Source organism: Mustela putorius, unplaced genomic scaffold (genome assembly GCF_011764305.1).
Source record: "Mustela putorius furo isolate JIRA1106 unplaced genomic scaffold, ASM1176430v1.1 tig00003901_pilon_pilon_pilon, whole genome shotgun sequence".
NCBI classification, from domain to species: Eukaryota; Metazoa; Chordata; class Mammalia; order Carnivora; family Mustelidae; genus Mustela; species Mustela putorius.
Genome location: NW_025422049.1, coordinates 18,554,563 through 18,579,823, shown reverse-complemented (window position 1 = coordinate 18,579,823; position 25,261 = coordinate 18,554,563). Strand labels below are relative to the sequence as shown.

The window sequence follows — 25,261 nt, the reverse complement described above, 5'->3', positions numbered from 1 at the left end:
ATTTACAATAAAGGAGGCAGACAAGTAACAAATCATTGCAATTCAGTATGGTAAGTATATACTTAGAGGCATATATGTGTGACATATATGGTGTAATAAAGCAGAAAGAGATCAACACTGGGTAGACAAGATTTTTCCAGTGGACAACATTCCAAGAAACAGAGTAAAGCACATGGGGCAGTATCCAGGCATGAAATAGCCTGGTTTATTTGAGTAAGCTCTGAGCATAAGAAGAATAAAGAATAGTTGTCAGTGGTATACTTACAAGCCAACTCTCAAAAAAGGGAAAATAACCCCTGATTTGTAGCTTGAATTTTATCTTGTAGGCATATTAATGATGATATCCACCATCATTGCTTAACCCCACTGGTAAGACTCAGACTAAAGAGGTTATTGACCACATCTCAAGTATTTCTTGCTCAAATTTATCAGCTTACTATTCCTGTTGGTAATATGGCATTTTCCCAGATCTAAGACATCATCGAATTGTCATTTATTTAATACAAAGGAACAATAAGTGTGCTACCCCATTAATTGTACACATTGATTGCATGACGTACCCAGTAACAGAAACACTAAAATGTGGGGGGAATTAAATCTTAGAACTGGATAAATTTGTTATCTGGGGGCTGGACCTGGTCTATATGTAACAACCCAGTACAGAGACTTTAAGAAGACCTCTGTTTAAGCTGAAGAAGATAGTAGCATGAACAATCTGTTTAAGTACAGGGAGTGATTTGGGGTTTAAGAATCCACAAGGACCACCCTTTCCTTTACCCTCCCCAGACTCCAAATAAGAAAGCAGGATTCATGAGTCTTGAATCAAAGCAATTGTCCTAAACAAAATTCTCAGTTATGATTATGTATGTCTTCAGCAAATCTTCCATTCTTTCCTTCTAACCTCAAACCAAAGAGCTGCATTATCTAAATTCTGCCTACTGCTCCTTTACGGGGTTTGTAGCTACCAAGCTTCCCTGGCCTTAATCTATAATTAGGCATTTTATGTTTTAAGTAAAAATTGTATGTAAAGTGTACAACATGATGATTTGATACACCTCTGCATAGTGAAATGATTACTGCATTATTAACATCCTCTCCTCACATACTTACCAGTGTGTGTGAGTGTGTGTGTGTGTGTGTGTGTGTGTGTGTGTGTTGAGAGCACTTGGAATCTACTCTCTTAGCAGATTCCCAGTATTCAATATGGTATTAGTAACTGTAATCATCCTGATGTACATTTCAGAGCTTCAGCTTTATATGTCAGCTTTTTGCAAGTTTGTTTTATTTTTAGCTGCCAACCATTTTCTTCAAACCAAATTCTATGAGAAAGCCCAACATAGAGAACACATAAAAGTACCACTGCCTTGAATAAAAGGGTACTATCACCCATGAGGCAGCTCCTAGGAGAAAAACTGGGGCTCTTTGGAACACAGTTTGAAAGATGCTTATCTAGACTTTCTCCTTGTATTACAGTTGAGAAAATAAGGTCAAGCTTGTAAAGGTATCAAATATTCATATAAATTAATGGAAGAATAATAAGAGAGCTAGAAGGTGTTTTCCTCCTAGGTAACATGCATGTTTTATTTTAAACCTCATGAGTATAATGCCCCTGTCTTGTTCTATTTTACTTTTTTTGATTTTACTATTTTTATTTTCTTTTTTGTTCTCTATACTTTCCATCGCTCCCCACAAAGATCCTGCCATAATGGGTTTGATATATATCCTTGACTATGTAACCTTGAATACATATTTACCCCTGTTTGCTGTACTTTTAATTCAACAAATACTTATTGAGCACTTACTATAGGCCAGATACTTGATATACAGTGTCGAACACAATAGAAAAGTTTCTCTTTCTCACAAGGAGCTTACTATCAAGAGATCAAGCAGTCTATAAGCAGCAGCACAGACTTCCATAAATCCATCCAATAAGGAAACAGTGAACCCAAATGCATAAAGGTTATTACTTACAGACAGGATAAGCAAGATCAGCTGGGTGTCAGTTCCACATGTCCCTTTGCCCCACAGGAAAACCACTGAACTAAAGGGACTAGATAACAGGTGACATGAGCGGTGGGACACTCTGTTGCTGAAAAGCCAACTCTACGCTGTAGCTGGACAGTTTTATAGCCTGTATCTACACCCAAGGGGAGGGAGGTAGAAAGCTCTTATGCCTTATTGGAACTAGGGAGGAGGGTGAGAAACTGCTTCACTGGTAGCCTCCAGCAAGATAAGGAGCCTCCCACAGGGTAGAAAGGCAGATAAGAAATAGCCTTGAGGCAACTCCTCACAAGACTCTATCTTCCCCTGTTCCGGGAGGATCACAGGATGTTCTGCCAAGACTTGGGGCCAACAGCAGTTGAGCTTTGCCTATGTGGCCAACGTGGATAGTACAGGTTCACCAGAGTGCCATCGAGGAGCCATTTTCCTACATTCACAGCCTATGAATAAAGGTTTTTATCATACTTGTTTTTACTTAAAATGATATAATAATAATAATAGCAAATCATTTATAGAACGCTTACTGTGTGCCAGGCATTTCTCTGAGAACTTTGCACATAGTAAATCATCAATCCCCACATCAACCTTATGAAATTGGTGCCATCATTTTCACTTTACAGAGGAGGTTGCCGACACACAATGAAGTTAAGTGACTTGCATTAAGTTCACACACTTAGAATCTGGTAGAACTATAATTGGACCCAAACAATTTGACTTTGATATAAGTGTGTATAAAGTGATATGGTCCAAGCAGACTTCACAATACAGGAGACATCTGGCCTGGACATGTGAAGTGCTTGGTAGTTTGTCAGGGTGGAAAAGCTGTCTGAGCAGAATAAACAGTGGCATAGGCAAAGGCCTAGTGCTTATGAAAGTATATGATATTTTTGAGAACTATTTGTGGTGTTCTTGGAGTCCCAGAATGGACATGGAGCAATAAAAGAAAAGAGAATAAGCAGTTTAGAGTTAGTTGTAAAAGCCCTTGGATGTCACACCATGTGCTATGGATTGAATTGTGTCCCCCCCCCCACCACCAAGTTCATGTGTTGAAGCTCTAACCCCTGTTGTAATGGTATTTGGAGATGGAAGCTTTGGAAGGTAATTAGGCTTAGATGAGGTCATGAGGATGGGGCCACATGATGATATTAGTGTCTTGATACAAAGATGCCAGAGAGCTTGCTCTGTACACAGTGAGAAGGCAGATTTCTGCAAGCTGAAAAGAGAGTTCTCACCAGAAACCAACCATATTGGCATGTTTGGCATGCTCAGAATTCCAGTCTGTAGTATTTTGTTATGACAGCACCAGCTAAGACACCATGAGCTATGGACGTTTGTGGGCACTAGAATTATAAAATGTCTTCAATCAGGTGAATTATTAAATGTCTTCAAGCAGGTGAATTAAACAATTAGGTGTGTATTTCAAAAAAGCTCTAGTGGCAGATTATGGTGGAAAAATTAGAAGAGGTGATGGTAGGAGATGGGTGTGAGCTGGGGAGATTGGTGGTAGGAAAACCAGTTGAGAGACCATTGCATTAATTCAGGTAAGAGAGGCAGGAGCCTAGAGTGTGGCAGTGGGGATAGAGAGCAAAGTAGACGTTTCAGAGGTAATACTGATGGGATTTAGAAATTTGTCTAATGGGATATGTAAGAGAGAAACAGGAGTCAAGAGTTCTAGCTTGGGTGACTGGGTAAATGGTGATAACATTAATTAAGATATGGGAATGTAAAGTGGTTTATCTCTGGATGGTAGTCTTAGAACTGGTTTCTATTTCTTTTTGCTCATCTGACTTTTTTTTTTTTTTTTTTTACAATTACCATCTATTACTTCTGGAATAAGAGTAAACCAAGGTGGGTTTTTTGTTGTTGTTTTTGGTGGTATGGGAATATCAGGTAAGAAATGCAAAAGAAGACAAAGTTCTAAGTGAAAAATATTAAGTTTTGGTTATATTGAATTCAAACTGCCTGCAAGAAATCTTGTTGGAAGCATCCAGTAGGCTGTTAGAAATATAAAATCCATGCAGAACTCAAAGACAGGAACTGGAGATGTTGATTTTCAGAATTGGAGTTTGCTCTCTGAAGGATTAGAATATACTACCACTGAGTGCTGGCTTTGTATCAGGCTTAGAATGAAGTTGAACTGATTTTAGGTAGTACCTCTATGTTTGGAGAGGGGGAGGTGTTGAGAGGGACACTAAGAAACTTGCAGAATGGGACTGAGAACAGAATACAGAGCCTTTGGGGATGGGGTCAATATTCAGAGGAAGAGTTCAAACAGAGGCATCAGAAATTCTCGCTCCAGTTCCAAGCCAGGTATCAAAAACCAAGAGGAATCGGATCAATGAAGTAAGGTTGAGACTGTCTCATGGCTTTAGAGATAAAAACAATGATGATGGAGGAAGCCAAAAAGCTGTCACAGAAACAAGGTGGGGAAAAATAAAAACTTGCCTACCCCTGAGAAACAGGGCTGACCAAAGTACCTGACCTCTTGGGTGCCAGCTGGGGGACATAGAAAAAGGAAATTAAGGTATCAAGGATATGTAGGAAGATAGCCTGTCTTCTTCATAGGACTATTTGTGGCAGGAAGGGGGGTGGGTGCAGTGGGGAAGTAGGTCAGTGGATTCCTATTTTCACCCATGCATGTTGAACAGTAGATTATCTCTAAAATCCAAAAGTGAATAGGGCTAGGGTTATTGATATTCTGCCAAGTGACCCATCATTTATTCTAGAGGAGGGGAAAAGCAGCCTGCACATAGCTTGATACTCTTTTTGACCTGAAATGGATTAATAATATTTTGGTTCTTCTGATTTAATGTATCTGTATTGATAAGGGGACATTCTGATGTTACCTATAAAGCAAGGCATTAAGCCTGTTTCTCTTTCATCATCACCGCAGTCACTGGGATATGAGCCTTACTCTATCTCTAAATCTCACTGAGAATGGGGTGAGAGTCAAGGATGGTATAGGAGTCAGTCACTATCTGGCAGATACAACCAGGAGTCATATGTTTATCACACATTCTCATCTCAAAAAGGGCTATCAATCATTCTGAGCAAAGTGTCTCCCTAGCTTCTGAGAATTCACTTGTTTCTTGAATGGTCTACTTCTCAAGTCCTGTTTTCTCTCTTAGGTTAAATCAGTCGTATTCATTTACCTTTAATGAATAAATGGATTTGGCTGCTTGATAGTAGAATAGATTCTCCTTTCCATATAAATTCTAGAGGATGGACATGTTTTTGCAGGCTTTCTGATTATGCTAACCTTATTTGATTGGTTATATATCAGACTGTGTGTCAGAGAGAAGGATATTTGAGCTGTAATACAATTCCTTATTATCAGCTCCAGGCAGCACAGTAAACCTTCAATTCAGTTTCTAATGGTTCTCTTGGTAATATATGTACACTTATAGTTAATATCATAACATTCTTTCATAATGATGGTAGAAGGATGAATACCTCCTTAAAAGCTAATCTAATTGTATAGATTTAATACATTTGTGATTACAAAAGTTAGATGTATTTAAAATTTTAAATAGTAACAAAATTAGTAGAGTTGAAAATATAAGTCCCCCATAATGAGAGATAGATGCAGAGTGCATGTGGGCAGGGAGAGAGAGAGATGGGGAGAATTTGCGATGGCTATGGTCAGGTATGAAATAAGAGTGAAAGGTGTCTCTCTTTTTTAAAGATTTTGTTTATTTATTTGACAGAGAGAGACACAGCAAGAGAGGGAACACAAGCAGGGGGAGAGGGAGAGAGAAGCAGGCTTCCCGCTGAGAAAGGAGCCTGATGTGGGGCTTGATCCCAGGAACCCAGGATCATGACCTGAGCTGAAGGCAGATGTTTAACGATTGAGCCACCCATGCACGCAAGTGAAATGTGTCTTACCCATATTACTTGGTTAAAAAAAAAATCAGAAATTTTACATTTTGATGAGCTTTCATCAAAATATCTGAATCACATGGTCCAGAATCCTTGAATGAGAACAGGCAGAAACTTCTGAATCCCTGCAAGCAAGAACAGATTGACCCTAAGAAAATTCCAGTATTTGAGGGGTAGATAAGCGAAGAGGAACTGAGAAAGATATTCAGAGATGGGGGAAAGCCATAACAGTGTCCGGTGCTATAGAGGGGTAAACCAGGATTAGGGTACAGAAGGAATTTTTAGATTCATCATTTAAGAAGTCTTTGGTGACCTTTGGAAGACAGCAGTTTCAGTGATGTGCTGGGAGCCAACACCAGATTGTAGAAAGCCGAGAAGTGAACAGGAAGCTAGGAAGAGAAGGCAGCAAATGTAGATCATTCTCTGAGGAGGAATAGCAACGAAGGGGTGGAGAGAGAACAGGTGGTTGTTGAGGAGGAGGCAGGATTTAGGGGTAATTTTTTTAGGATAAAAGAGAATTAAGAATGCTTTTCAGTTGATGACAAATATCCCTTCGATTGTAATATTTATTGAGTGCCTACTGTGTGTCACTCGAGTGAATGAACAAAGAGTAAAAAAGTAGTCATGCTATGTGCCCCCAAAGGACTTTTAGAAATGGGTAGAGGAATTTTTGGTTATAGGATGTTATTGGCATGTAGTACTTAGGGACCAGAGATGCTCTAAATCCTGCAATAAGAGGGACAATCCTAAAAATAAATGGTTGTCCTGCACAAAATTAGAAAAGTAAGAGTTGAAGATACGAGGATGGACCACCTAGTATTCTACGTTTTTTTTTTTTTTCTTCTTAAAACATGTTTTTCTCTTTAATGACTCCTCTCTCTCCTGGTTTTCCTTCCTCCAGAATCACTGGGCTTTCCTCATCTCTATTGACCCTAAATGACCCCAAATGACTGGTTTTTCCTCCCCTGGCTGAAATGCTGAAATTCTCTAAGCCTCTGAAAAAAAAAAAAAAACAACACAACCCATGTCTCTTTTTTCTGTATTCTCTTTCCATCCAGTCCAATGGCTTTAAATACTATTTCTCTACTCATGGCCTCTCCCAGAATCTTCAGATACATAAAACCAACTGCTTACTTGACATCTCTCACTTTAATAGGCAATCCAAGCCTAACATGCCTGCAAACAGAACTCTTTCTTAGAAAGTTTTATTTTTTTTAAGATTTTATTTATCTATTCAACAGAGAGATCACAAGGAGGCAGAGAGGCAGGCAGAGAGAGAGGGAGAAGCAGGCTCACCGCTGAGCAGAGAGCCCCATGCGGGGCTCAATCCCAGGACCCTGAGATCATGACCTGAGCTGAAGGCACAGGCTTAACGCACTGAGCCACTTGGTTGCTCCCCAAACAGAACTCTTAATTGTCTTCCCCAAACCTCTTTTTCATTGATTTTCATCATTTCAGGAAATGGCAAGAACATTCACCCAACTGCACAAACTAAACGCCTAAATCATCCCTCATTCCTCTTTCTGTTATACCATAAGCAAGTCTTATTGGCTCTACTTTGAAAATATATTCTAAACCCATCTAATTTTCATTACTACCATGACTACCATCATGTTCCAAACTACCACCATCTTTTGCCTGGACCGTTATGAGTCCTTCTTCTCTCTTCTCCCTCCTTCAATAATTCCTTCCTTGCAGTCTTTCCACAGTGTCCAGAGAGATCCTTTTAAAAAGCAAATCAGGTCACATCACTTCTTTGTTGGCTTCCTATAGCACTTAGAACAAAATCCAAACTCCTGATCTTGACCTATGAAGCCTTATATGATGACACCTACCTACTTTTTCAGTTTTATTTGACACCACGTTTTCTTCCTTGTTCATTATATTTTAACCACCCTGGCCTTAGTAGCTGCATTTTTTAAAGTAGGCTCTATGCCCAATGTAGGGTTTGAACTCATGACCCTGAGTTCAAGAGTCACATGCTCTACTGATTGAGCCAGACAGGTGTCCCATAGCTGCAATTTTAAATAGTATAGTCAGGGAAGAACTCACTGAGAAGGAAACATTTGTGCAAAGACTTGAAGGACATGAGAAAGTGAGGGTAAGAGACTGGAAAGGTTATCTAAGTGGATATATAAATCAACACTGAAGAAAGAAATTTAAAGTTAGAAATATCAATAGAGAACAAAGAATTATTATTATTATTATTATTATTAAAGATATTAAGATGACCACCCAGCAGTATTTTGCTGTTTTGATTACTTTCTCCTTCTTAAAACATGTTTTAAGGAATTGGTCGATGGTTTCCAACAAGAAGGGTCATTGGTGGTATAGTGTAAAGACATGACTCATTTTTAAAAGCTGGAGGAAAGGGGCAGGTCCAGGGATACAAATGCAATGGGAGGAAAAAAAGAAAAACAGGCACCAATGGTGAAGACTGGGGAAGCAATGTCATCAAGGGAGATCCAGATTTCAAGAAACTGAAAGGAATACTCAGAGACTGACGAGATAAAGGGTGATGGACTGTGTGTTCCAAAGGAACTATGGAAGTGTTTCATAGTTGGTGAGGGGTAGGAAATGGAAACAAAATAGAGGATATGAAGGTCCAGATGGTAATTATTAGGTGATAAGCAAGGACTTGGGAGTCTGAGGCTTCTTGTGCTCTTGACAAATAGAGATAAAAGTATAATGGATTGTGTTCTGGTAGTCTCAGGACAGCTAGTGGTAGTGAGACCGTGAGTGTTTGGGGGTGATTGTGGGCGCCAATAGAGACATGGAGGTCCTATAGATTCTTCTTATTTCAGAGTGAGCTGAGCACTCCTGTGAGAGAAGAGGTGCTGTGCTTCTATGATCTCATAAGACAGGCATGACACTATAATACTGGAATGTTTCAAAGTGGTAACATCAGGGGTGCCTGAGTGGCTCAACTGATTGTCTGCCTTCAGCTCAGGTCATGATCTCAGGGTCCTGGGGTCCAGCCTCACGTCTAGCACCCTGCTCAGTGGGGAGTCTGCTTCTTTCTCTGCCCCCCTCTGTCTCTCTCTCAAATAAATAAATAAAATTTTAAAAGCCGAAGTGATAACATCATAGAAAATTTATCCTTTATTTTAAAAAGATATCTATTGGTTTTGTGTCTTGGTTTCAGAGAACACATACCTCTATAGTTTTATTCTTCAGAGGTAAATATATTATTTCAAAGTAGGGATCCACCACTTTTTTTTTCATTTTCCTATAGATAATTAATACTCATGAAGATTTTTATAAAATACTTAGATGACTGCAATGGGAAAAATATCTCCATAGTTAAACATGGGTTTCCATAGTAAAACAATGGGAAGTTAAATTACTGAAACAATTCAGAATGAGACCTACCCAAACTTTTTCTGTTAATCAAAATTTCCTAACATTAAGTTTCAAATTGAAACTCAAATAGACTTAAATTCCTTGCTAAGAATCAAATATATTGGAGGTGGTTCCTGTATTTCTGTCAATTCAAAAGTAGTTTTATAATATCCTGAATCCATAAATTAAATATCTTTTAAATTTTCAGCCCAAACCCTTCTGTATATCTTGAGCTTCAATAGAATTTCAGTAAATAGCATACATAGACTGGCCAAGTTAAATATAAGATATATTTCATTTATTCTTCCATTCTGGTTGTCAGGAAGTGACAGCTCAAGAGGAAATGTAGAATGGATGACCTCTGTGGAACATTCGCCATTTGGCCTTCTCATTTCAGTTTTCCAACATCTTGTAATCTGATCACAGACACTTGTCTGAGGAGCTAAGGAGCCTGTATTAATCATTTACAGATTACAGGAATGTTATCATTTCAGGAACCATCTTGTCATACAAATCTGTCCTAAGAAAAAAACAATAAAGAGGAAATTTAAAACTCAAAATGATAATCCTACATTAATGACCTCCCCCTCCCAAGTGCTTTGGTACATTACCAAAGCTCTGTTACAACACATAGAGGAGAATAAATAGAGGGCCATGAAAGCAATTTGACTTACCTTTACCTATCTCCAGGAAAGCCCCAAAGTGCATTCCCAGAGACAAAGAGACAAGCTGAAAGTGTAAAAAAGGGCTCACACAAACCTTAAAGTTGTGTATCTTTTCCTGCTACATTTTATTCACAAGGCTGGAAGACAGGTTTGAACTGACGTTGGTAATAGGTACTGTGGTAGCCAGCCTATGAGATGGTCCCTAATGATTTTCACTTTCTGATATTCTTCCCTTTGTGTGGTCCCCTCGCACTCTGAATAGGGCTGCCCTGTATAACCAATAGGATATCACAGAAATGAAAAAGTACAATTTCTGAGGCTATGTAGGGGTAAAAAAGGCATTGCTTTTGCCTTGCTCTTTTGGACAATTCACTCTGGGAAGAAGACAGCTATTGTCTCATAAGGACAATCAAGCAGCCTTAAACCCTATGGAGAAGTCCATGTGGTGAAGAACTGAGGCCTCCTGCCAATAGACATGTGAGTGGGCCACCCTGGATGCAGATCCTCTAGCCCCAATAAAGTCATCAGATGTATGCAGTCCCAGTCAATATCTTGATTAGAACTTCATTTTAGACCCTAAGCCAGAACTACGTGGCTAAACTACTCCCAAATTCTTAACTCACAGAAAATGTGTGAGATAAAAATTGTGTATTGTTTTGAGCCACAAATTAGGAGGGGGAGGTGTAATCGGCTTTGGTTGTAAAACAATAGATAAATCTAAGCAATTAATACCTAATAGGTGATAGGAACAGAATTCATACCCAATTTTGACTCCAAAGGTTGAGCTCCCAAAAGGTTGAAAGGTCCCCAGTGAAATTTTTAGTTTTCCTTAGTTTACCTATTCAGATAAGTAATTCTTTGAAATAAATCAATTTGCATCCTATGAAAAGAGAGGAACATCAATTCCTTTAATTGCTTGGTCAGTGACATACTGTACTTATTAATGTTGGACTAGTTAGATCTTGGGAATAATCAGAAGTCAATAAATAACCATGTCTCTTTTCTGGGAATTCATTAAAAGTATTTTTAAAGAAGTCTGATTCATGTTTTAGGAGTTTTTCTGGTAAGATTACTATTATAAAAAATAAAAAATTATATAATGTCTCTAAAAAAATTAAATAAATAAATATTTAAAAAATTAAATTAAATTAAAGATTACTATTGAACCTTCTATCTTATGAGATTAATGCATATGATTCCACTTAATTTGTTCCTTCCTGTCCCTCCTCTGAAAACATTTTTGTACACAATTTTAATTTTCTCAAGAGAAAAAATCAGTGAGTTGTTTCCGAATTCCCCTTGACTAGAGTTGCCAATGATTTTAAGAACCACTCAAACGTTCTACCCAGAAGTTGTATCTACATTTCACATAAGTTATAATTTTTTTCCTTCCTCAAATGTCATTTCAACCTTGGGGAAATAATCTTTTACCCTGAAAGAACTAAATATTTCAGACTAAAGAAATAAATATTTACATCCCTTGGTCCAGGTGATATGAGTCATCCTGCAACTAAAGAACATCTCAACTCTCAGATCTGAAGTTATTATAAAAAATAGGTCTTTTTTTAATCCAATACAATGCTCATTTACTTTGAGGTAGAGCACCTGTAACTACCTTTTAAGAAATGCTCTATCTCAAATAAATAAATAAATAAATAAATAAAAATTTAAAAAAAGAAATGCTCTATCTCACTTAAAACATCTATAATTATGAACATCTGAATTTTCAAAATATAAATTAGGAGGTAATTCTTTCTTTAATGAAAATACTAGCAATAAGATTTATTTATTTATTTAAGATTTTATTTATTCATTCGACAGACAGAGATCACAAGTAGGCAGAGAGGCAGGCAGAGAGACAGAGGAGGAAGCAGGCTCCCTGCCAAGCAGAGAGCCCCATGAGGGGCTCAATCCCAGGATCCTGGGATCATGACCTGAGCTGAAGGCAGAGGCTTTAACCCACTGAGCCACCCAGGCACCCCATGATAGGATATATTTAGATAATAGGACTTCTAGAGCTCAATTTACAAATTTTTTTATATACAGATCTAATAAAGTAAAATATAACTCACAGACATGTATAAGTCCACATATTTTATATTATAAAAACAACCAGGTGGTGGGTATTAGAGAGGGCACGGATTGCATGGAGCACTGGATGTGGTGCATAAACAGTGAATACTGTTATGCTGAAAATAAATAAAAAATAAATTAAATAAATAAATTAAAACAACAACAACAACAACAACAAAAAACACTATTGCCTACTTTAAACTTCTTACAAGGAATTCCATTTTCCCCATTATTTATTTTTATATGTATTTCCCTCATAACCTGGTACTTTTAACCATACCAGTCCAGTTCTTAAATCACCCAATGTCCGATATTTCAAGTCTCATAGCTCATTTTAGAGAAAGCTTCATAATTTACCTTAACCTCAAGGTAAATTTTTGTGGTTTTTTTTTTTGTTCTGGGTTTTTTTTTGTTGTTGTTTATAGAAACCATCTGCCATGGCATCTCAGATAGATGGGTGAATAGATAGATGATAGATGATAGATACATAGATTGATAAATGATAGATGATAAATCAACTTCCATCAAAAAAGGAATTAATTAAATTAGAGTGAGGGATGAGACTTTCTACTGTGGTAAAATACACAATACAAAATTCACTAAGAGTAACACCTAGTACATTGACAGTGTTGTGCAACCATCACTATCTAATTCCAGAACATTTTCATCAACCCAGGAGGAAGCCTATACTTGCTAAACAGTCACTCCTCTTTTCTCCCTCTCCAGCCTCTGGCATTCACCAATCTGTTTTCAGTCTCTATGGGTTACCTACTCTGGATATTACATATGAATATATTTCGTACAGTATGTGCCTGGATTCTTTCACTTAGCTCAATGTTTCAAGGTTCATCCATGTAATAGTATTTCATTGCTTTTTATGGCTGAATAATATTCTATTGTATGGATATACCACAATTAGATAATCCATTTATCAGTTGATGAAAATTTGGGTTGTTTGTGCCTTTTATTCAAGTTATTGTGAATAATGCTGCTGTGAACAAAAACATCATATGTTTTATATGCTCTGGGGTATGTACCCAGGAGTGGAATTGCTGGGTCATGTGCTAATTGAGATGAGACATTTTTAAGTAAAATCTTACCAAACCAATGAAGAATCCCATTTTTGTGTGTGTGTAGGGATCATGTTGTTATTTATCTTCTGTTACGTTAACAACTTTTATGGACTCCTACACTTCTCTAGGAATTGTGGTATGGGAGTTTACACTGAGATACTGTAGGTGGCATCACCAACCCACAACCCAACACGAGAACTAACCACGTTTTATTCAAAGTGTCTACTGATGTAAAGCCAGCTGAAAGTCCCCAGCCCTAGCAGGTGCACTAGTACACACCTTCAGACAATGAAAGTTACAAGCAACCAACGTGTTTCTATATAGATTTGGAGTCAGACAGACCTTAGTTCAATTACACACAGTTACCCTCAAGCCCTCATTAAATTTCTCTGTATCTCAGTTTCATCATCTTTAAAATGGGGGTAATCCTGCCCCTCAAGACTGTTATGAGGAAAGAGTCTAGGCTGACACATAGCTGTAACTTAATAAATATTAGTTCTCATTTCCCCATATTTTCCTACACTCTTCATATTTAATGTTCCTCAAGACAGCAGTATTTTTCTTCTCATTTTCTCTTTCAGGTTAAAATTAAACTGCCAAATACAAACCCTTCTGAAATTAAAATTGACATCCAAGAAATGGTTCTTGACCTCCGTACTCCTGATAAGTGAGTAAAACTTAGAACTAGAATAATGTTTTATATTAACAAAACTTTAGCCAATATTCTTAAAGTATACATAGTTATTCTGCATTACCCCTAAAGTCTGAAGAAAAGTGGAAAAGTCACTCAGATGTTTGATCTGCGTAATATAAATATAAATATATTTGGAAACACCTGATTTTTTTCTGCTTTGCCCCCATACATTGTGAGTAGGTTGACACCACCAAAACTGTGCCCAAAACACAGTCATTTACATTAAGATACAGTTTGCTTATCTGTGAGGAAAAATAACTAGAGGTGAAAATCTCATAAGTTGTAAGTCTCTCATGTGGTTTTTTATACAGTGATGGTATAAGAGAAGCAATATCTTTAAAATTTTTGGTTATTGTGCAGCTCTAAGGCTAAATTTGATTATGTTTATCTAAAGATTTACAGAAAAGTCTTGTCATCAGTTACTTAAAATAAAAATTCTAATAATTTATCACTAGTTCCTCAAGTAGTGTGACTACCTTGAAAAAGAATACAGGTAATAGTGGAATAATTGAATTAAACATTTTTATATTTTCAAAATAGTCTTCTTATTACACAAGTTCAAATTATCTTCCCCAAACACAACACATGCAGTAAGATTCTGATGTTAATGTTTATCCTGAAACCTGGACAAATCAGTCCTGTCTCTCAAAACCAACTCCGTAAAGAGAGAATCCGTGGAAACCGGTGTATGTCAGAAAAAATATCTAAATATCTCACTGCTTTGTTCACTTTTCATCTGAATGTATAGCAGTGAGCACACCTGGGTTGATTGCAATGGTTCTTTTTCTGTAACTCATGAACATTTCAGGCTGGGTGTGGAGAGCAGTCAGCTTCTGGCACCTGTTCTTTCTTGCATTATCAGTATCAGTACTTCTCTGTTGATCTTGGGACTTCAAAAAAAATAAAAAGTACATCCTTCATACAAGACCTCTATGTGTAAAGAACCCAGTGTACATATGTAGCTTAATCTTGATTTCCACAGTAGATGCATTTAACCCCTAATGAACTAGAGGTAATATACAGAAAATATTTTCTCATCATGTATATCATTTCAAAACTATATTCTCACAAGAAATTGTCTCATGTTATTAAAATTACAACCACTATTGGATGTATTCACCTTAAGGTGTATTGTTCTTTTTAAATTCATGTTATATATGCTTTTACTCTTCCACACAAACTCTGCAAGGAAGATTGCTTACATGAACAGTTAATCTTCCATGATATTGGTGTGCTTGTTAAAAGCACATACATATCTACACACCATGGAGTTAATTTCCGTTCCCCTAGCAGTTCTCCATCAATCTTTAGGCAGCTGCTCTGGCTATGCTGTCATTTCAGATATCTATCAGGGCCCACTAAATGAAAGACGCATACAGAGATACCTGTCCACATAGAATGTGGACTACACTAGAATTTTTGGATCATACTGTTTTAATATATTAAGTATTCTGTGCAGAGAGGTGCTGTCTCTTAGGAAAAAAATCATGAATTATGGTAGAAGACTGAAGAGAGGCTTATATCATTTTTACCATTTTCCCAAACACTTGAGCATTTTTGGAGCCATGCTATTATATGAAATTGTGTTATTGGAAGTGTGTCTTGTTTTTGAATTTATTGATATTTACATTGACTTTCTTTAGTTTCTAATTTTGACATCCTCTAACACTGTTTACTTACCCCAAGAAAGGTATGAGAAAATATCCTATTTTTGTATGTATAAGGCAGAACAAGTGAATCTATTTTAACTGAATGGACTAGAAATATCAATCAAATAATAGTCAGTTGCATTAGAATTATCAATAAAGCCCAGATTTTTTGGAATTATACAAGCTAAAGAAATAAAGAAATTTCTTGAATTCTTCATTTTTAAAAAACTGGTTGTTTTGGCATGTTGATTCCCAAAATGGAGTAGATAGAAAGGAGGAAAGATAGGGGAAATAGGATAATTTCCCAAGGATTTTTGTCTTCATATGAGGTTCCACTATTTTTTGAGGTAAATCCTAAGAATGTCATAAATGAATTCCTTGAATGGGATAATAAGAACATATTATAAATACAAGTATGAGTTAAATTTTGGTTGAATGCTATTTAGATAATTCTCACCTTTGCTGTGCTCCTTTAACTCAGATTGATTGAGAATTGACTGATGTTTGAACTAAAAAAAAAATGCTTTCAAAATGAAGTAGTGAAGTTCAACTCAGTAGCTATTTCTGTACTTGCTTTGAAAATAGTTATGGCTCCAATAGAAAACCTTTAAAAAGCCATGTATATTTTTAACCCAGATATTTAGATAAAATAATTTATTAACTACATAAAATAAAACTACATTATGTGAATATGCACAGAACAAGGTTGTCTTGTATTTAAATCTCTTGCAACATCACCTTGACTTTGCTAATATAAATGTAAGTATGTAAGTCTCTGAATTAAAATTCACTTTATGGTTTTTTTTCTTGACTTTCATATATTATAGTTGACTTTTAAATAATTGCTAATGGCAATTAACACTGGATAGACATTTGATTAGTGCCTAAACTGCACCTTCTTAAAAGCAAGTATACTATTAATGTAAAGGCTGAGGGATTGGGCTTGAATATTTATTCATATGTGATAGTACTAATCTATAGTACGTATTCAAATATTATTTTGTGGTGACCTATTTGCTTTTCATTCATTTATTTATTCATTCAACAAACGTTCATAAAGTCTTCTGCTAAACACTGAGGGGACACAAAAATAAGATAGAGTCCTGTACTTCAATGAATTGTACATGGATAAGTATTTGTAGAATTTTATTTTGTTTAAATGTAAATCTCAATTCAGATAACAGGCAGTAAAACAGACAAAATACTTCCCTTCTCCTAAGAGCCTAAATAAGTTGCACCATTTCTATTCTTCAAAATTTTAGTATGTCAAGCCATACTATTAAGGACTAGACAGAAATACAGAGATAGATGGATCATCCCAATGCCACTAACTGTCTCTTCTGAATTTATTTCTTTCTGGACAGAGAGGTGCACATTATCATTAGAACTCCTTCTTTAGTTGATTTATAGTTGTCTTTTAGTGCAATGAAGCTACCACCACTGAGCTTTGCTTTATTTTTGAAGTGAATACATTATCATTTGTAGAGTAAGGGATAAAGCAAATCTAACTCCAGCTCAACCTATATTGTAAGCAATTTTAAAAAGATATACTCAACATTTTTTGCACCCACTTTCTGGAGATACCAAATATTACTGGCTATATTAAAATACATTATGATAGCATTACTTCTGGTAGAGAAAGCTGTTTTTTCTACCCCAAATACCTGGAATGGAACAAGAGTCACAGAAAATTTCCTTTGGTTCCAGATATTCGTGATAAATATTTTTAATGAGCCCCATTTCTTTAACTTAGGTCTTTGCAAATGAGTAAAGAGGCAATTGGTTTTCAAGAGTTCGTTTTCAAGCACTACTTTTACAAATATTCAATAAGTAGCCCTAAAAAGTACCAGATTACTTTACTGATTTGGACCTTTACCTTCTAAAAGAGCTTTTCGGCCCACTTTTTATAGAGATACTCAAGCCTTCTCTATGGAGAATGTGAGGTAACAAGAGTTTCATGCATTTAATTTTATGCAGATACCAGCATGTGCCGACCCCATGCATAATTCAGATTCATATCCCTATGACAGAATTATGGATGTCTCATCCCAGCAATGCATCTAAAGCATACAGTTATCCTGTAACTGAGCCACAACAGCAAAATAAACCCAGCAATTTCTCACAGGGCTTTTTGTCAATGTATAGTAGAAAGAACCAAAAGCAAGCACAGAGAAGCACTTTCATTGATCTTGTATTAAAATCATTCCTGGGCGCCTGGGTGGCTCAGTGGGTTAAGCCGCTGCCTTCGGCTCAGGTCATGATCTCAGGGTCCTGGGATCGAGTCCCGCATCGGGCTCTCTGCTCAGCAGGGAGCCTGCTTCCCTCTCTCTCTCTGTCTGCCTCTCCATCTACTTGTGATTTCTCTCTGTCAAATAAATAAATAAAATCTTTAAAAAAAAAAAAAAAAAAAAAAAAAAAAAATAAAATCATTCCGGGCCTGAATTTCAATAACTATACCTGTAGTGGAGACTCAGCCTGGGATTGTGCTAGCAGAATTATTATAAAACCATTCCAATTTTCAGATTTGTATCAGTCAGTCACATTCCGTCTACATGTAAGCATGGCTGGCAAAAGATCTATCCAGCCAACTTAAAGTTGCAATGGCTCTATTCCTCTGTCTATAAACCAAGGCTGAGACTATGTATCTATAATGCAAAATGGGGCCAATTTTGAAAAAAAAGAGTAGGGGATCAAAGCCCCTGCTTGGATTTTTAAGGCCAAAAAAAAAAAAAAACTGGTATATTATTTGTGTTATTTAATTAAGCATATTTTTGACCCGGTACTTATACTGTCTAAATAATTTTTGGTTCCCAATCTTCTGATGGTATGTATTGCTTTCCATTACCTTATTAAAAGTGATATCTTTTGTTTAATTTAAAGTCAATTAGTTAACATATTAGTTTCAATGATTCATTAAGTGATATTTTCTTGATATTTCTTTAGGAAGATGATTCTAGGTTTTTTTCTTGTCTTGTTTTGTTTTGATTTTTAGGAAGCTGTTGATAACCCTTCCCCATCCTGTGGAATGCAACAGTGCCAAAGCTTTCTATATTCTGGAGACTGAGACTCTTGAAGTCACCACAACTTTGAAAAGGGAGTTGGATTTCATTAATTTCTTCTAAAACTTCATGAGTAAGGAGGAAAAGGGGTACATTGGAGTGATAAAAAAAAATAAAAGAAAACTTTGGAAAACATTAGTTAATATTTTCTATCTTCTTTATTACTCTGACATATTTCAGAAAGGGTCTCAATTCAATTCAAGTGAGATCCTGCTCTTTTGACAGTCATTTCTATTACTCTGATGGAAAATATTGTTTTCTCATATTCATAAGCTATTCCATTTTTATAGCAATAGCTGGATATAGCTGACAGGTTATCCAGTTAGATTACTGCATGGTCAATTAAAACTGAAATATGACCATGAAATGGTTGGTCCACTTATTTCAGGAGTCTGAAGAACTTAAGCCAATTAAGTATACTATGATACAATCAGTTGCATTGCAGTTGGTCATTATTACCAGAAAAGTTTATTTGGTTGCCTTTTCATTGATTTTATCAAATTATTTACAGTGTTCTCTGGTTAGGCTTTCACAATTCTGGAAGATACAAATAACAAAAGATATAAATAGTTTGGTGTACCATACTAACATGTTTTACTTGAATAAGAAATACTCCAGAGCACACAGCATTATTTTGCTTCCTCGGTCTTGCTCTCCATGTTTGGATCTAGTTGGGTTAAAAATAGTCTTCCTTTTGTGCACTAATAATTACTAGCAATGCCTTTTGGGGTACTGTGTGTATATTTAGTATCAAAATCCTTGACATTTAAAAGGAATATAAAGGAAAGCATAGTGCATTTACAAAACCTGTTCTTTCTCATTTCCTATCTTTATTTGTAATTGACCATACCTATTTTTATGAATTATGTCAATGTCATCTGCCTCTTCTGGACTGTATTGCCTGTTTATTTCAGAATTATTCATGAATAAATCACATTTTAAAGCTCATGTAACTAGGTCTCACACCTCACTGTAGAACTGTGAAGGTAATTGGGAGTGAAATTTTGAGAAGAAATGAAAAATTGAAAGATATTTATTACTTCTATATGAACCAGTAGGGGACTAAATACTCAAGCAGATGTTTTCTAGACTTACTTTCATAGGTGACTACCACGCGTCTAGATTGTGACTAGATCTAATAAAAGGAAAAGACCGAGACTTGGGCCAAACTAGTTGTGTGAATGTCTTGAACTCTCGTAGAGAATTTGCCATTGAAATTAGCACCATGATTTCCTCTATGGGGGCAAGAGTTGAAGGTAGGATTAACTAAAAGGAACTCGTGTCTGTGAATTTAAGTCCACGATATTGCAGGAACAGAAGAGTGTCCTACTTTGCTTCCTCAGCATCTTTTTTAAAGGCTGTATTTTAAGAATTTAAGATTACACCCTGAAGTGTAAACTCGGGAGCAAGCCTAAGAAGTAACCAATTTTTTTTTCTTCTAGAAAGCAACAGTGAGTCAGAAAATATATCTCTTTTTCCTATGCACCGGCCCTAATTATAAAGACCATTATTATTCAAGCTGACTGAATGTGTACAAGTTGTCCGGGGAAGAAAAGATAGAACATATCCAGGCCAACTTGAATTGGGCTTTGGTTATGTGGTACTATATCAATTATATAATGAAACAGAACTTCAAGACAATGAAATGTGATTCAGTAATTAGACCCATCTGTACAGGATCCTACTTCACTGTCCTTGGCCTCAGATATAACAACTTTGTTGTCGTTATTGTTTTGTTTTAAAGCTAATTCATAGGACTTCCCTCCTTTAAAGGGGAATAGGCCAATAAAGCAGATGGAGAAAAGAGAATACAAAAGGAAATTTATCTTGTCAGCACCTTTCAATGAATCTTAGCCATGACCAGGAGACCTGAAAGTTAAAACCGCCATTGTGGCATATCATTAGCTTTCTCCTTTATGAACTTCTTGACTTCCTTTTTCGGTTCCATTAATCTCCAGGAGCACTCAGGAGGATTCAGTCGTACATTCATTCATTCATTTATGCTTTCTTTCAACAAATACCCACTGAACACTTACCACATGCCTGGCACTCTATGAGGTGCTGAGGATAGAGCAATGAGCAAACCATCTGTGGTCCCTGTCCTTATAGAGCAAATGGTTTATCAAGGGAGACAAACAATAACCAAATAAACACATAAACGTTTATTTTCAAGTTTCCTTTTATTGTTATGATGGAAAAAATGGGTGCTTTGAGAACATTGATCAGAGAAACCAAACTTAGTATGGGAAGTGAGAGAAGAAAAGGCTTCCCTAAGGATTTAACACTTCAACTGAAACATGAAGGATACTTAGGACTTGGACTGGTGAAGAGCGTGTTGGGGGAAGGAGAACAGCAGGGCTTCCAGGTTCAAGGAGTAGCAAATGGGAAGACCAGATGAAAAGAACCTGGAGAATTCAAGGAAATGAAAGCCCGTGTTGCTGGATTAGAGTGAATCTGGGGAGTGCGCCCACAAGTAAGGTCGGAAATGTAGGCTAGAGCAATGTCATGCAAAACCTCGCAAGCCAAACTTAGGAAATTGAATTTTATTCTCAATCCTTCGGGAAAGAGATTCAACTAGGCCAGCATGGAGATTGTGGGACCAATTATGAGGCCATGACCAAAATCAGGCAAGTTATTATTCTACACATTACCTAAAGTACAATTCATTGTTGATTTTTTTTCTAATTAGGAAATGTGTGTGTGTGTGTGTGTGTGTGTGCACGCGTGTGTGTATTTGCTTACATGCTCCATGCAGGAAAATTTAACAACACAGAAAAGCTCTTTAAAAATAAAGTGAAGCTAAAAAAAATAAATAAAGCAAAGCTAAAAATAACTTGTAAGCCAACAAACCATAAATAACCACTCTTACCATTTTTAGTGCCTCTTTTTGACCTTTTTTTCAATGTAAAACATAGCTACTCTTTTTCCCCAGAAGGGATAATATTGCACAAACTGGTTTTATAACCTACTTTCTTTTAATTTTAAAGTAAATTCTTTTTTCATTTTTGTTTCTTAGAATTCTAATTTTATTGCAAAGTGATAAACGATCTATGTGTATTTGTAAAGAATGAATATTTTGTAATTATTTGGTATAGAATTCTATATATATCGATTTAAGTGCTTTTTTTTTAATTGGGCTGTTCAATTCTTCTACATTCTTTAATTTTTGGTCTGCTTTCTCTATCAACATGGAGAGGTGTACTTAAATTTACCTCTGGGGCACCTGGGTGGTTCAGTAGGTTAAAGCCTCTGCCTTCAGCTGGGATCATGATCCCAGGGTCCTGGGATCAAGCCCCGCATGGGCTCTCTGCTCAGGAGGGAGCCTGCTTCCCTTCCTCTCTCTCTGCCTGCCTCTCTGCCTAATTGTGATCTCTGCCTGTCAAATAAATAAGTAAAATCTTTAAAAAAATTTGTTGGTATCTCCTAGTAATTCTGTCAAGTTTTCTCTTACATGTTTTGAGGCAATGTATTTGGGTGCAGACAAATTTAGAACTGTTATATCTTCCTGGTGAATTCTTTCTTTTATAAATATACTATGATACTCTTTATCCTTAGTAATATTTGTCACTTTGTATATTTTATATGTTTCATATGTTTTGTATGTTTAACTTTAGCATAGCTACATCAATTTTGGCTAGTATTTGGCCTTTTCCCATCATTTCTTATGCCCTGAAGTTTTAGTGACTTTTATGAAAATTTAGCTAAATTTTGGATTTTTAAAAAAAAATTAAAGATTTTATTTATTTGAGAGAGAGCACAAGTAGGGGGGAGGAGCAGAGGGAGAGGGAGAAGCAGACACCCGGCTGAGCAAAAAAGCAGAATCCTGGGGCTGATCCCAGGACTCTGGGATGGATGACCTGAGCCAAAGGCAGATGTTTAAACAACTAAGCCACCCAGGCACCCCAAAATTTTTTATTTTTAAATTCAAACAAGATTATGTCTTTAAACTCCTAAGTTTGAGTCCAACCACATTAATTGTGATTAATGATACATTTGGATTTATTTATATCACCTTATAAGATTTCTTTCTTATTCTGTTTTTTTCCTACACTTTTTTTCTTTTATGCTTTTTTCCCATTAGTCCATGTTTTTAAAAAGATTCTTCATTTATTTGACAGAGAGAGACAGCCAAAGAGGGAACACAAGCAGGGGGAGTGGGAAAGGTAGAAGCAGGCTTCCTGCAGAGCAGGGAGTCCAATGTGGGGCTCGATCCCAGGACCCTGAGATCACAACCTGAACAGAAAGCAGACACTTAATGGCTGAGCCACCCAGGTGTGCCTGCATTAGTCAATTTTTAAGTTCTTTTTTCTCCTAGTGGTTTGGAAGTTACACAGTTTGGTTCTTTCTTTCCCTTTTATATAAAATGTCTAAATTTTCTCAGTAGTTCTGCCTTCCCTTTAAACAATTTAAGGACTTAGACAATTATAACTAAACCATGACTCTCCAACTTTGTTTTCATAGCCCCAAATTATTCATCATCATCATTTTTTTGTTACAATCAATGCTTATTAGATCTATCCACATGTTTGCCAGTATTTTTGCTTACAATTCCGTTTCCCACATCAGTGCTTCCTTTCAGAAGTAAATACTTCAGTATTACTTTCAGCAAGGATTTATGAATTCTTGATCTTCTCAGTTCATTTCTGGAAATGTTTTTGCTGCCCTCATACTTGAATAATAATTTAGCTGGGAGGTTGCCTGGCTGACTTAGTTGGTAGAGGGTGGAACTCTTGATCTTGGGGTTTTGAGTTCAAGCCACACAATTTAAGAATAAAATCTTTCAAAAAATAATTTAGCTGGATTTTGAAATCCAGGTTGACAGATATTTTCCCTCAGAACTTTGAAGAGATTATTTACCTGTGTCCTGGCCTATACTTTATAACTTCAAAGTCTGCTGTCTCTCATAGTTTTTTTAAATTTATTTTTAATTTATTTTCAGCATAACAGTATACATTATTTTTTCACCACACCCAGTGCTCCATGCAATCCGTGCCCTCTATAATACCCACCACCTGGTACCTCAACCTCCCACCCCCCGCCACTTCAAAACCCTCAAATTGTTTTTCAGAGTCCATAGTCTCTCATGGTTCACCTCCCCTTCCAATTTACCCCAACTCCCTTCTCCTCTCTAACTCCCCATGTCCTCCATGCTATTTGTTATGCTCCACAAATAAGTGAAACCATATGATAATTGACTCTCTCTGCTTGACTTATTTCACTCAGCATAATCTCTTCCAGTCCCATCCATGTTGCTACAAAAGTTGGGTATTCGTCCTTTCTGATGGAGGCATAATACTCCATAGTGTATATGGACCACATCTTCCTTATCCACTCGTCCGTTGAAGGGCATCTTGGTTCTTTCCACAGTTTGGCGACCATGGCCATTGCTGCTATAAACATTGGAGTACAGATGGCCCTTCTTTTCACGACATCTGTATCTTTGGGGTAAATACCCAGGAGTGCAATTGCAGGGTCATAGGGAAGCTCTATTTTTAATTTCTTAAGGAATCTCCACACTGTTCTCCAAAGAGGCTGCACCTACTTGCATTCCCACCAACAGTGGAATAGGGTTCCCCTTTCTCCACATCCTCTCCAACAGTTTTTAAGAATTTTCTGCTCGTTTTTTGGTGTTCTGCAGTTTGACCCTAACATATCTGAGTATAGATTTTATTTTATTTATTTATTTATTTTGACACTTTCACCTCTTAAGTCTTTTTTTATCAATCCTGGAAAATCCTCAGTCATTTTCCCTCTGAATGTTGCCTTTCTCTGATCCTATTTTCCTTCCGGAATGCATCTTAGATTAATGTTTCACCCTTCATTCTCTCTTCCTTGTTGTTTTGCCTCTCTGTCATACTTTCCATGTCTATTTGTTCTTCATGCTGGGTAATTTTCTCAAATATAACCCCCACCCCAGCTCAGTGGTTCTCAGGATTCTGAGCTTGCTGGTGTTTGTGTCTACTTGTTCTCACTCACGTTAGATAATTTATTCTTGTAGTTTTTTATCGTGATGTCTTCTTTAATGGGGTTGGTTAAAAAAATTCTGTGAAGACTTTTGTGGTCCATGTTGTGGGAACATCCATTCAAAGCAGTTCTACTTTTGCTTCTGCCAACAGTATCAGGGTAAAAGCTCCTGGTAATGCAGATAGTATAAATTAGAATCAAAAACCCACATGAGTTCCAGGCCTGTGCTTTAATTCACAGATATTTTTTCTTCCATCTAGAAATTAGACACAGACAGATAAACGTTCTTGTAATTTCCCTCTGTTAAAGATGTAGATTTTTTTCTAGTCCACCTTTTATGGAGAGTACAGCCCTTCCAGGGGAACTTAATGATGTGACCATTGGGCTCAAGACCTTATCTTCTGTCCCTGTGGTTCTTTTTGGTTAACTTTTTATTTCAATTCCAGTTAGTTAACATACAGTGTTATATGAGTTTCAGGTATACAACAGAGTGATTCAATGTTTCCACACAACACTTGGTGCTTATCATGACAAGTGTACTCCTTAATCCCCCCACATACCTCCCATCTGGTGACCATCAGTTTGTTCTCTATAGTTAAGAGTCTGCTTCTTGGTTTCTCTCTCTTTTTTTCCACTGCTCGTTTGTTTTGTTTCTGAAATTCCACATATGAGTTAAATCATATGGTATTTGTCTTTCTCTGACTGACTTATTTTGCTTAGCATACTACTACTCTTTAGCTCCATTCACAGTGTTAAAAATGTCAAGATTTCATTCTTTTTAATGGTTGAAGCATATTCTAGTGTGTATATATACCACATCTTTTTTTTAAAAGATTTTACTTATTTATTTGACAGACAGAGA

The 25,261-nt window shown here is 36.6% G+C and overlaps 2 protein-coding genes across 4 annotated transcripts in view; one reads left to right on the top strand and one right to left on the bottom strand.

Annotated features, from left to right (window-relative positions):
* Positions 1-2,124, bottom strand: part of NUP62CL (nucleoporin 62 C-terminal like) — a 104,421-nt gene extending 102,297 nt beyond the window's left edge. Inside the window, exon 1 of one of the 2 annotated variants that reach the window (XM_045068316.1) lies at positions 1,972-2,124. The gene's annotated coding sequence lies outside the window, so the exon portion shown is untranslated. The remainder of the gene's footprint in view (positions 1-1,971) is intronic. The other variant, XM_004769007.2, reaches the window with a different exon arrangement.
* The window catches only part of DNAAF6 (dynein axonemal assembly factor 6), a 37,598-nt gene extending 18,210 nt beyond the window's left edge, over positions 1-19,388 (top strand). For both annotated transcript variants that reach the window (XM_045068317.1, XM_045068318.1), the window contains exons 7-8: positions 13,615-13,700; positions 18,369-19,388. In XM_045068317.1, the coding sequence (XP_044924252.1) occupies positions 13,615-13,700; positions 18,369-18,498 (216 nt within the window). In that variant the 3' untranslated portion in view covers positions 18,499-19,388. The remainder of the gene's footprint in view (positions 1-13,614; positions 13,701-18,368) is intronic.
* The last annotated feature ends 5,873 nt before the right edge of the window (positions 19,389-25,261 follow it).